Below are 12,772 nucleotides of genomic sequence, written 5' to 3'. Positions count from 1 at the left end.
CCATCGTCACTGCTATTACTAGGGTCATGTTGGACCACTGGTGCTTCTCTAGTGCATCCAGCACAAAAGGGCTGTTCGATCACTGCATTCCACGGCAGTCTGCTTTCCCTGGGTGGGTCATGAGTAATATATTTCTGTGCCTGGACTTAGGGAAGACCCACAGTGCCCACGCTGGAGGTGCAGTAAGGAGCTGCCTCCCTCCTTATAAGGAGCAACCTCTACTTTCTCCTTCATCACACATACTTGGGAGCTGGTTTTCACACTGTTCCTGCTTGTCTTTCTCACTCTAGTTGTGTCTTCCCCACGTGCCCCAGGCCCAGGATGCCTGTCACCTGGTCCCTGCTTCTTTTACTATTTCTGCCTCAGAAACACTGAAGGGTCCATCCTAGCCCTAATTAGCATCAGCTGGGGCACCCAGCACAGTGAACGCGAAGAACTGTTCTTAAGTCAGCATTCCATCCAGAATGGCCCCTGCTCTGTCCTCATCACACGGCATACGAAAAAGGAAGGAGGGGAGCAATGAGCACCCCACTCAGAATATACAGATCCTCCACATTCTTTTTCCAGCATACACTGCTAACTTGTCACTAGATACTACAGCACTGTACCCACTCGTGAGTCCCCTGGGGTCAGGTGGCGCTAGGCTCACCGGGACTGTGTCCTTCAGCTGTCAGAGCGCTGGCCTTCTGTGAAGTCAGGGTGGGCGGTGTCCTCCCTCCTCCCTCCCCCACCCCCCATTTCAGATGCAAAGTGCACATATGGCTCATCTCCATCTTTGGGGGAGGTTCTGTCTCAAGTCCTCCCAAAGATTCAGATTGTATGACAAATCACGTTCTAGACTATCACGGCGAGAAAGGGCCCGGGCATTTGCATCATTACCCCCAGACAACAGCTTCATTAGGCTGAAAGAGAGGTTTGCAGCCTCGCGAGCTCCGCCACTGACCTGGGCCTCTCACTTCCCCATTGTCTGTGGGATCCAAGGCTCTCCCTCTGAACCATATGGTCCGTTTGGGCATCTCACACTGCCTTCCGGGAAAAGCAGGCATGTTGGGGAGCAGTTGGGGCGAGCCAGAGGCCTGCTGGCATGATCCCAGATGCCATCCTGCCCCAAAGTGGTGTCAAACTGGGCCAGAAGAGAGAAACTGCCACACATCAGAGAGCGCTGAGCTCTAAAAAGCAGCGTGTGGGCCCAAGAGGGAAGGAGAAAGGCTCTTTAGCCAGAGGGCAAATGAGCTAAGAGCCTTGGCATTTGTCTCCTGAGAGAGCAAGCAGCCTGTTGTCCCCGTACCATGTGAGAGCACGTTTGACATTATGTCTGACAGCATCTTGTTATGGAGAGCACCTGGGTAGCAGTGCTCATGCCAGAACATTTTCTTTACCTTGGTCTCCTCCCTGTCCCCCAAATATTTGGAGACCCCCTCAAGGGCCCCAGACTCCAAGCATTTCTCCCACGAGGATGATAAACAGATCCACAATCTGGCAGGCTGAAGTCAGAGGCAGCCATTCCCCTTCTCCAGTCCCCAAGACGCTGAAAACCAGGTTGTCCCTTGAAAAGGACACCCGTGGGACCAGCTTCAAGGAGGCTGGGCCCCTGGGCCAGGTGAGTGCCCCAATCCCTAGCTCTTCAAAATCCCATCTCTTTGAAACCCCACTTTGCTCCAAGCCTTTGCAAGATTCCAAACAGATGGAATTGAACCCAAAAACCAGCACAGCCACATAGGCCTGGTTGGGGGCGGGTGTTGCAAGCACCCCTGCCCAGAGGTGGCCCTGGCTGGTTCCTGGTGGCCTGGAGCCAATGTGCCCTCCTCTCATGAAATGGGCCAATGTGAGCCTCACCTGCTGTTTCTTTAAGAGTAGGGGAAGAAACAAACTCTGGTGTGCAGCACTTCCACTCTGCCAGCGGGGCGGATTAGGGTCAGGATTAACATTTTAAACTCCACCAGACTTTCTGACTCAAAGATCTTCTCGCGCTAATCGTATTACTATCCCTGGGATTATTGCTTTACTCGCTGCAGAACAGATTCTAAAATCAAATTGCTCAAAGTTCCCTCCTGTGTCCTCGCGGCTCCTTTCTGGGGGTTTGCAGCTTGTTCAAACGACTTTTAAAGTTGAATCGCGCCTGTTTCTCTCCTAGCCCTGCGCCAGGCGGCGGTAAGAAGACGGGAGACCCAGTTCCTTTATTCCCGCCCACGCCTGTTCCTAATTCCTGGTAATTTATCCCATATTAAAACTTCTTTAAGTAAGAATGGACAAGCATCAGCACCTGCTATGCAAATGCGGCCAAATCCAGCCCGGGCCGGGGGCGTGCGCGCCCGCCCGACCGCGAGCCGCCTTTCAGCGCTCCCAAGGCGCCGGCGGCCCTTCATATGGAAACCGGGCCAGGTCCTGACAGATTGCGACGTGCTCCTCGGGCTGGGGGCGGGGGCCCGGCGGGGAGGAGACCAAGTGACAGAACGCCCTCCAGCCTAGAAAACGCCCAGAGGGGAAGATCTGGGCTTCTCCCGTGGGTTTTCTTCATACGTATTTTTTCCTTCGACCCGTCTTTGTTTATCTTAATGAAACGCCCTAGTTTCAGGACAACACCTCGATTCCCGATCTCCCCGCCCCCTCCCTCCATCCTTATTCTCTAGGAGAGCATCCGAAGTTGCCTGAGTGTAACTGAGTGCTTTGATTCGGGCGCGGTGGTCACTCGGGACGGCCACGACCGTGCGGCTGGGTCCGGAATGGGGCTGCGTGGGACAGGTGTCATCTCCTGGCCCCGGGAGCCCGTCGGAGGAGGCCAGCCCGGCTTGTGGCGTGGCGCGGAGGTCCTGCCGGATAACAAGGATTAGTTTGTTGGGGACTTTTGAAGCCGTTTCTCTCCTCACGTGGCTGGAGGCCGCGGCGCAGTCGCGTCTCGTGCGGCCCTAATCCCGTCACGCGGCCCCGGCGGCGAGCGGCCCCGGCGGTGACCCGACCCCAGCCCGCCCGCCGCCCCCACGCGCCGTCCGATGCCCGCGCCGTGGGAAGAGCCCGGCGCGAGGGTCATCTGCGTAGGGCTCGGGAAGACCCGCTTCTCCCAGCCAAGGAGTCTTTATTTGTGGCTCCATAAAAGAAACCGAGAAACGCAGGCCCTCGGGGCGACGGCGACGGTGGGGGCGCGCGGGCGCGGCCGGCGGCCCAAAGAGATGCAAAGTGATAAATACATTGTTTAGCGGCCGCCCGCTCGCTCGGGCCCATGGGGGGCATAGAAAATGAGGCACTTTCTTCCCCCTTTAACTCGAGGGGAGTACCAATAATTCATGTATGTTATAATTCTTCATTGCCCCTAGGTAGTCTGGGAAAACTGGAAGAAAAGAAAATGCCAGAAAGTTATGGTAAAACTTAAGATGCGGCCGAAGTCGCTTTCTTTGCCCCTGCTGCGAGTGTTTGAATAAGAAGAATGCTCCTGGACTGTAACAAGCAAAAAGAATGAAGAAGACAAAAGATTTCCAGAAAAAGGTTTAGCTAGAAGACAAGGCAAGTGAAACTGAAAGGAGAAAAAAAAGCATTTACAATGGAACAATAAGTGTACTAATCGCTTTGATATATTATACAAGCCCAAAGACCCAAAACATTGTGTAATTATTTATAAATGACTTCTCCACTCCTGTGTATAATGCAGAGGAAAGAATAAAACTGCAGGCTACTCTCTAAACTATTTCTAAATAGACCTGGTTCAAAAGAAGGCAGAAGTGTTTGAAATAAAATAATTAATGGTGGATTTTATGGTTGTCTCATTAAAACATTTTAATTACTACAAACAAAATGCATTTGTGTTCGAACCCAACATGAATTTATGTAGCTGAGCGTTAAGGTAGAGAAAAGCAAAAGGAAAACACTTCAGCTATTTCTCCTTTCTCTGTGTTTATTTCTGAATTCTCTCCATAAACCAATAGTTAAATTCCATTAGGATAAATTTCACTGTGACTTCTTTTGTACACACAGATGAAAACACCCTCACACAGTTTTCCCACACTTGACCCGCAAGCATCTTGGGGTGGGGGGATGTTTTTAATCTCAACTGAAGACATTCTTAAGAATTCAAAAACATGCAGCAGACAAAAATGAAAGTGCCCAGCAAAATTAACTCTGGCTTTAGCAATATACTGTGGCAGGTGCAGCCTGGATTTGGGGAGCGAAATCTAGTGACAGCAACAGCAGGAGTTAGGTTTTGTTTTTTGTTTTGTTTTGGTTTTGTTTTTTTTAATCTGAGCCCAGAAGATTTAACTTCAAGAAACCTACCAAAGCAAAACTCAGGCTTTGAAGGAGCCTCTGGATTGATTCTAGCCTCAAGCAGCTGATATGAAAATGATTCCAAGTCTCACTGCTGCTGGGTGGGGGTTGGGGGCTAAGCACCTTCTGCCTGCTCCCTCTTCATTTCAGGGCCTGCACCCTCGTGGGTCCTCCCTGCACAAGTGTGCACACCCCCCCTTCACTTCCCCCACTCTACTTTGGGCACAAAAAGGACATTGTTTCACCCAAGACTGGCCCAAACTGCAAACGCACTTCAAACCTTGGGCCAGCCCAAGCACATACTGGCTTGAGAACGCTGATCAAATTTGAAAAATTCTTGTGGATAAAATTTGTTTGGTTGCAGAATTGCCCCGTGTGTTTTTGAAAGGCATTTTTTATACAGCACTAAAATAATGTCGTTTTGCACCAAGACTTCCCCTGGAGGCCAAGATTCATCCCACACAGAGGCAGACTGTACACAACCAAACACATCAGTACACAATACTACCGAATATTCAAGCAGCCATCTCTGAGGTGGGAAATGCATACAGCCGGCACTGTATATAGCAGGGGGCCTCCACGGATTTCTGGAAACCATGGATAATTTGCCATTTTCCTTGCTCTGTCACTGAAAGACCCCTCTGTTTCCCCCCTCCTGCCTCATTTTCCCCCTCCCTTTTACTCCCCCTTACACAACTGTCATGGGTCATCAGTAAAGAAAATAGGGAATTGTTTCTCCTTTCCATTCCCCCAACCCCACCCTGCTTCTCTTAGATGGAAACGCATATCTGCGGGTGTATTTAACGAACTGAAAGGAACACTGTGCGCCTCTGGGTCCCACACCATCCTTTATCCCTTTCTCTTGTATCACTGCACCTTTCTCTTCCTTTTTTCTAAAAAGAATACATGTTTTCTTTCCAAATGCCACCCAGGAAACCAATGCCATCCCACCACCCCCACCACCCCCAGGTAGGTCCGGAAAGAAAATGATGATAGAAGTTGAGCAGTCTTGTTTAGAAAGAATGGCCCTCTCCACGGCTTTACTTTGTGCAGTAATTTCCATCAAGGCTGCCCTTGGGGACGTCACTATTGCCCAACAGCTTGATAAACTCAGTGCAGTGCACTGCCCTGTGCCCAGTACCCAGATGGGTGAGTGGCTAAGCAAGGTGCTGGCAGCACTCACCTTTCCAATCATAAACCGGGTCTGAGAGCTCATGTATGCTGTAAGAAATACAAGAACTTCACCTGTGACCCCATGAAAGATCTACATGTAAGTGCCACCGCGCTCTTGAAATTAATATTCTGTCTAACCAACTGGAGTAGATGGGGAATGAAAAGCCTCAGCTAAAACAATTTGGGGGGGGCAGTGTAAAATGTGATGGGGTCTTCCCCACCTCCAACACATTCAGAGTCTCATCCCAGCACCTGTAATTACAGGACACTAACCCCTCGGCCTCATTCCCATTACGGCATCTCTACAAGATAGTTTGCTCAACCTCAGACTGACGTGTTTCTGATAACGGAAAGAGGATAGCAAGGAGGCCGTCTGGGTCAGCCTCGTGTCCACAGAAGGGCTCAAAGCCTATGGGGGCTAACTCCCAAGGAAGCCATAGTCACCTCACTGAGACACTGACAAGGCTGGCGGAAGACCTGCAACCACAAATTTAAATCTGGATCCATCCCTGGATCCCCACGCCTACAGGCACTGTAATTTGGTGCTCATTTTAAAATTCTGAAATTATCTTGTGAACAGCACAGACTGCTTTGTATTTTTGTGATCAGATTCATTTATTACACGTAAACATTTATAGTTGGCCACTATTTTCTCCCATTTTGGCCTTTTTCATTAAAAAATACACCAAGAATCCCAAAAGACTCTGAAGGCATTGAGATGCCTTGCTCAACCCTGAGAGCCTCTCCTTCCCATCTCTCTAGAAAGCAGGTTCCTTCATCAGTGTGTTAACATCAGAAAGGTCCTCTCCATAAGGAACTGAAATCGCCTCCCTGCTAGTTCCACAGTGGTCTCGGGTCAGACCTCCAGAGATGCCCAGAACAGTTGTGCACCTTCTGGCCCCTGCACGCCTTTGGAGGATCCTCCCTTCACCTCATTCCCCCAGTTGTCAGACAGGCAGGCAATGCCACAGGAGAAGCACCAGCCTTGGCGATGCAGGTAGCACGAGCTGTCACTGAAACATGCTTAATCTACCTCGAGGGCTTATGCAAACACACGAGAGGAGAGTGGAAGCTAAAGCAGGATACTTATTCCAATACGAGGGGCAGACAGAGATTCTAGGTGTCAGCCAATAGCGACTACCGTATATGGTCCAGATTTCCAGAGATTCTGATTCTGGGCATCTGGGGTGCTCCGCCCCCCCTTACCCCTCTCCCCCATCAGGGCTACCATCTCAGGTGACTACAGTGTGAAAAACCCTGGCTTAATCCCTCGGAACATCTGCCCCACCCATCCACTTCCACCCCCCAGCAGATTGGCAGCTGGATGGCTCACACATCAGGCAGCCAGAACACCTGGGGCAGTCAGCGCCTGCTGTGGTTGGATTTATTACATGCCCACATTGCATCCTATTGTGCTCTGGGAATGAGGGCTTCCACAGCTGTGCTCTGACTAGGCTCCAAGGGATTTTGGGGGGCAGAAGAAACTTTCATCTTCCTCAACAAGGCTACATATCATCTGAGAAGGGCCCAGCTTTTTCTCTCAGGGAGAAAGCTCTTAGCCTCACAAAGAACAAACAGGTCTGAGCCTCCTACCATCTCATTCTCATCCTCCCAGGGTTCAGCTCCATCCTCACCGGGTCCTTTGTAGGAGAGGCCCCCTCCCCCCAAGCCTCAGATGCACTTATGAAAAGCACCAGGGACAGGCACTAATGTCCCGGGGAGCTGCGACATGCATTCCCCAAGAGCCACAAGCAGGCAGGGCAAGGCTAAGCAGCCTGCGTGGTCAGGTCACCAAGGTGCAGGCAGAGGAGAGGGACAAAGGCAGGAGAGAGCACAGAGCCACGGCTGGCTCCTAAGGGGCCCTTGAGCACCTGTGAAAAGCACACTTCTCCGGCAGAGCAGTCCCACATTAGAGTGCATAGCTTGGCGGGTAGTGGACAGGTTCGATTTGAGCCGCCACTTGCCTTGGATGCCCTTGTGCAGTAAACCACTGGAACAACGGTGACAGCACTGCTCAGAAAGAGCAGCAGCAGGAGGAGATAGAAAGGAAGAAGAAAGACCAACACGGCCATTCAAGGCCCATCACAACTGCCCCCTACCCTCTTCCCACTGGACCCCCACAGAAGCCCCATCCAGAAGGGCCAACACATGGCTGCCACAGTCTCCCCTCCATTCCCTTCTACCTAGATTGTCTGTTCATATCCCACCCATCCTTCCAGGGCTTCTTCAGTTCCCCTCTGCCAGGAAGCCTTCTCTGACCAGCCCCCTTCCCTTTGGGGAGGTGCACAATGCTTTTCTGATCTGCTCCTTTAGTGAGCCCCCAGCATTTCTCTCAGCCAGTGGCAGGTCACCTTTCTGGGGTCATGTCTCCCCTGCCCCTACACTTTAGGTCTGCCTGACTCTCCATAGAGCACCTGGCACAGAGCGGCATGTAGTAGGCACTCACTGTGTATGACTAATTGTGATGGAAAAACACGGAACAGGGGCTGGAAAGACTCCTCAGTCTGGCCCTGGTTTACCACCAGTGATCCTTGGGGTAACCTGGAGAAAAGACCTCCCCCTCTCCCACCTCATTTTCCCATGCATGAGGTGCAGTGGATGGATAAATAATTTCCAAGTGTTCTGCCGGCACTGAACCCTAGGTTTACGAGACTCGGAGCTCTGGCCCCCACCAGCCAGGTTTTCACCTGTTACCTCAATGTCTAGCACAGTAGTTGGCCCAGAATAGGTAACAATATGGTACATGGGTTGTCTTGGTCTCTATGCTTTGACAACCTGAGCTTTTAACTTGGTTTTATTTAGCAAACCAGACATCAAACCTGGCCAACTCAAGCCAAAGAGCCCTACTGGGAAAAGACCTATTATGGGGTTTCTCATGCCATAAGTGGGAAAGCTAGAGAACCAGGCTTGGAAAACAGGCGTAGGGTGTGTGTGTGTGTGTGTGTAGGCAGACCCAGAGAAGAGCTAGGTCAGGACACCCACTTCCACCATCTCTTCCACCACTGGTTACCGCCTAACCCTAACCAGTTCCTGCCACTACACAAATACTCTGAACTGTCACCAGCTCAGAGCCTAAGTCCCAAGTGGGGCTTGTGATTGATCCCACTTAGGTCAGTGGCCACATGGCCACACCCTAATTGCCATGTATGGGGAAAGAGGTACTCACACATTCAAATTCCTCAGTTGGAAGGCACTTCCGGTACAAGGCAGCTAAGAAATGACCACTCTGAGGACCCTTTTCCCCTGACCAAAGAGATTCGCTCTCCCAGGAATTTGGAAAAGGAGCTGTAGTATGAATAGTGGCTCCTCAAAAGATATATCCACCCAGAACCTCAGAATGTGAACTTATTTGGAATAAGAGTCTTTGCAGCTAGAATTAAGGTAAGAATTTCAAGATGAAATCATGCTGGATTAGGATTAGGACCCTGGATTAGGGCCCTAAATCCAGTGACACGAGTCCTTTTAAGAGACAGAAAAGAAGACACAAAAACACAAGGAGAAAGAAGCAGAGACTGAAGTAGTGCAGCTACAACCAAGGAATGCCAAGGATTGCCCAGAGCCACCAGAAGTGAGGAGAAGCACAGAATGGATTCTCCCTCCGAATCTCCAAAAGACCCAGCCCTGCTGATGCTTTGATTTCAGACTTCTGGCCTCCTGAACTGTGAGGGAATATGTTTCTGTTGTTTTAAGGCCCCTAGTTTGTGGTAATTTATTATAGCAGTCTCAGGAAAATAATACAGGGGCCAGAGATGTCAGCAAGTCCAAATCAGTGGGAGTGCATTGGAGCCACAGGAAGCTGAAGCAGGGCGAGAAGCAGAGGGCTCACACAAAGCCAGCAGCCCTTGGATTCCGTGAGATGCCCAGTAACACCCAGCAGTTCCCCTTTCTTGCTTAAGCTGAGTAATGCCACGTTTCATGATTCCTAACAAATCCTAAAGCCAGTATATGACTGTGTCCAGCCTGCCCCCCAGGTGAGCTGCAGCAGGGGTAGGGAGGGCGAGGTAAAGTCCACTGAGCCAGAAGATAAGCACTGGTCAACCAGCCAAGGCAGGCTCTGCCTCCAGAGAGCACCCCTCCAGAAAGTAGACAATGTGCTAGGCAGAATCCACCCTGAGGACAGCAGGCCAAGCACTAGGGCTGAGGCCACCACCCAGATATCATGGAGAGGAAGCTGAAACTTGGCTGAAAGGCGTTCATTTTGTTTTTAACCCTACCCCCATAATCTAGTGCTGTCCCTTAATGGCTGTTTTCCCCTAAGTACAAAGTTGGGGGTATCTAGGTGTCTATTGATCCAGGCTGAGCAGTGGTGACCAGAAAGAGTAAAGCGACTCCTGACATGCAGAGTGAAAACCTGCTGGAATAGGCGCCTTTACATCACTAAGAGGAAGAAAGAGATGAGGGGAGAGGGAGGCTTGCTACCCTCTCTCCTGGGCCAGGAAATCCCCTTCCCCTAGCTGGCTGGCACTCACTCCAGGGGGCTTCAGAGGCTGTTAAGCAACGCGAGCAGTGCGAGCCGGGTGGGCGTGGGGGGAGAAGGCGGTGAGGACTCCCCAGAGAGGACTGGCACGTTTTTGTTATTTAAGGAATCTTCCGACAGTGCTGGGGGTGTTCGGGGAGCAGGGAGTCGGCCAAGACTCCGCCGAACTTGGGAAATCATCCATTCCTTTACTTTCCGCACTGCTCCCCCACCCCCGCCCCCAGGTGAAGGTGAGCAGAGCCATTTCCCTGTTTGGACATCTCGCAACCATTCATCAGGAGCTCAGTTAAAAAAACACCGTGCCAAGTGTCCCACGGACATCACCTCACATCATCCTCAACAGGATAGGTTCGTGTCCCATTTTACAGACGGGGAAAGTGAAGTCAAATCACTTGCCCAAAGTCACGCGGCCACTCAGCAGCTTCAGAGAGGAAGCGAACCCAGGATCTCAGCTGGCTCCAGGTTTCCGAGACTCGCCGCACGGCTCACACTTTGCTGCCCGCGCCCCGCCTCCCCATCCCACCCCAGCGAGGGGCGCCCGGCCCGCCCCCGGAGGAGCGTGCCTCGGCGACTAATCGCCGGCCGCCCCCGCCTCGGTTTTCACTGCCTGGAGACGCCTCGGCCGGCTTAGCCCAGAGACGGCTCCCGGGGCCGCGAGACGCCGCCGATTGGCCCGCGGTAATTACGGGCACGCTCCGGGAGGGGGGAGGGGCGGGGGCGGCCCCCCGCGAGCATAAATTATGCAAATACCCGGGCACCGCACGGGGCTGACCTGCCGCCTCGCTCCATTCAAGGGGGCTGCCTCAAGGGCGGAGGTGGCCAGGGAGGGGGGCGCCCATTGTTGCGCCGGGTACTTAAGGGGTCCTGAGGCCGGTCGTGTGCCACACTCGGTACTCACACGAGCTGATCTGATTGCCGGCGAGATCACTCAGGAGACCGGCTGGAGCGGAGCGTGGCCCCTGCAGGCAAAGAGAAGGAGGCGAGGCCAAGTTCCCGGTGCGCCCCAGTGCCCTTCCAGGCCTTTGCGCCCGCAGCGGGCACAGTAAGCCTGGGCCGTTCCTAAAGTAAGTGCGCCCCGGCACCCCTGCCCTCAGCCCAGGCTCCTGCCCTCTAAGCACCCTCTATCTGTTCGTCGGTCCTGCACGACGCAACGATGCCAGCCCCTCTGGAGACCTGCCTCTCGGACCTCGACTGCGCCAGCAGCAGCAGCAGCAGTAGCAGCAGCAGCGACCTGTCCGGCTTCCTCACCGACGAGGAGGACTGTGCCAGGCTCCACACGCCAGCTTCTTCCTCGGGGCCGCCCGGGCCGGCCCGCAGGGGCTCACCCGGCCTTCACGGGGCTTCCGAGACTCCCCGGGCGCAGGACGACGAGCAGGAGCGGCGGCGGCGCAGGGGCCGCGCGCGGGTGCGCTCCGAGGCGCTGCTGCACTCCCTGCGGAGGAGCCGGCGCGTCAAGGCCAACGACCGCGAGCGCAACCGCATGCACAACCTGAACGCAGCGCTGGATGCTCTGCGCAGCGTGCTGCCCTCCTTCCCCGACGACACCAAGCTCACCAAGATCGAGACGCTGCGCTTCGCCTACAACTACATCTGGGCTCTGGCGGAGACTCTGCGCCTGGCTGATCAGGGGCTGCCCGCGGGAGGTGTCCGGGAGCGCCTCCTGCCTCCGCAGTGTGCCCCCTGCCTGCCGGGGCCCCCGAGCCCCGCCAGCGACGCCGAATCCTGGGGCTCCGGTGCTGCCGCCTCCCCGTGCGCTGCGGCCGCCTCGCCTCTCTCTGACCCCAGTAGCCCTGCCGCCTCCGAAGACTTCTCCTACGGTCCAGGCGACCCCCTTTTCTCCTTCCCCGGCCTGCCCAAAGACTTGCTCCACACGTCGCCCTGTTTCATCCCTTACCACTAGGCCCTTTTTGGACACCATTGCCTCCCCCTCCCCCAGGCAACAGGCAGTAGATGGGGCCCCAGCTGCGGGACCCCCACTCCAGGCGGAGGGAGGAAGCAGGAGCTTTAAAGGGGTGGGGGATACCTGAGCCGCTTGTTAGGTCGCTGCACCCTCACCGTGTCTGCCCCTTGCTCTGTTTCTCCAGCCCTCAGCCTTAGGCCCCTCCTGCCCGCCCCTAGACAGCCTTTCCTTTTGCACTTTCTGAACTCCACAAAACCTCCTTTGTGGCTGGCTCAGAACTGACCCCAGCCACCACTTCAGTGTGATTTAGAAAAGGGACAGATCAGCCCCTGAAGACGAGGTGAAAAGTCAATTTTACAATTTGTAGAACTCTAATGAAGAAAAACGAGCATGAAAATTCGGTTTGAGCCGGCTGACAATACAATGAAAAGGCTTAAAAAGGAGAGACAAGGCGTGGGCTTCATGCATTATGGATCCTGACCCCACCACGGCAGGCCTGCTCTGGAAGAGCCCGAGACGCTTGCGCAGCTATTCAGGCACCGGGCTGGAGAGTACTTTAATTTATTCAAGATGCTTCATTGATAGGAAAATGTATTTTTGTACATAAAGAGTTTATTCTATTATTATGAGCTATCAAAGTTTACATTTTTGTACTTCAGATGTTTCGTGTAAATAAAAACTAAGTAAAAAAAATAATAAGTCACCACGTTTCTTGCCTCATGTTGGTGTGTCTCTGGGGCTTTTCTTCCCTTCCTCCGGCGGCTCAACCACTAAAATGAAACACTATCCCCACCCACCTCCAAACCTTCCAGTCTTGTTTCAAAAACAAGTAAAATATAAAATGCACCTGATTTCACCCAGGACAGGATAAAGACAGACTAGGGAGTTTGGGATCCATCATTTCCCTTCACCTTGTAAACACAAGGGAGATCTTTCAGGCTCCCCATAAGCCAATTAAGACTTTTTGA

General features: G+C 53.0%; 1 protein-coding gene across 1 annotated transcript; it reads left to right on the top strand.

The window, feature by feature from the left end:
- The first annotated feature begins 10,790 nt into the window (after positions 1–10,790).
- NEUROG1 (neurogenin 1) lies at positions 10,791–12,487 on the top strand. The gene has a single exon (XM_033096879.1). The coding sequence runs from the start codon at positions 11,058–11,060 to the stop codon at positions 11,802–11,804; it is 747 nt and encodes a 248-aa protein (XP_032952770.1). The 5' UTR covers positions 10,791–11,057; the 3' UTR covers positions 11,805–12,487.
- The last annotated feature ends 285 nt before the right edge of the window (positions 12,488–12,772 follow it).

Source organism: Rhinolophus ferrumequinum, chromosome 24 (assembly GCF_004115265.2).
Source record: "Rhinolophus ferrumequinum isolate MPI-CBG mRhiFer1 chromosome 24, mRhiFer1_v1.p, whole genome shotgun sequence".
NCBI classification, from domain to species: Eukaryota; Metazoa; Chordata; class Mammalia; order Chiroptera; family Rhinolophidae; genus Rhinolophus; species Rhinolophus ferrumequinum.
Note: the sequence above shows the minus strand (reverse complement) of the source record. Positions and strands in the feature narration are given on the sequence as shown.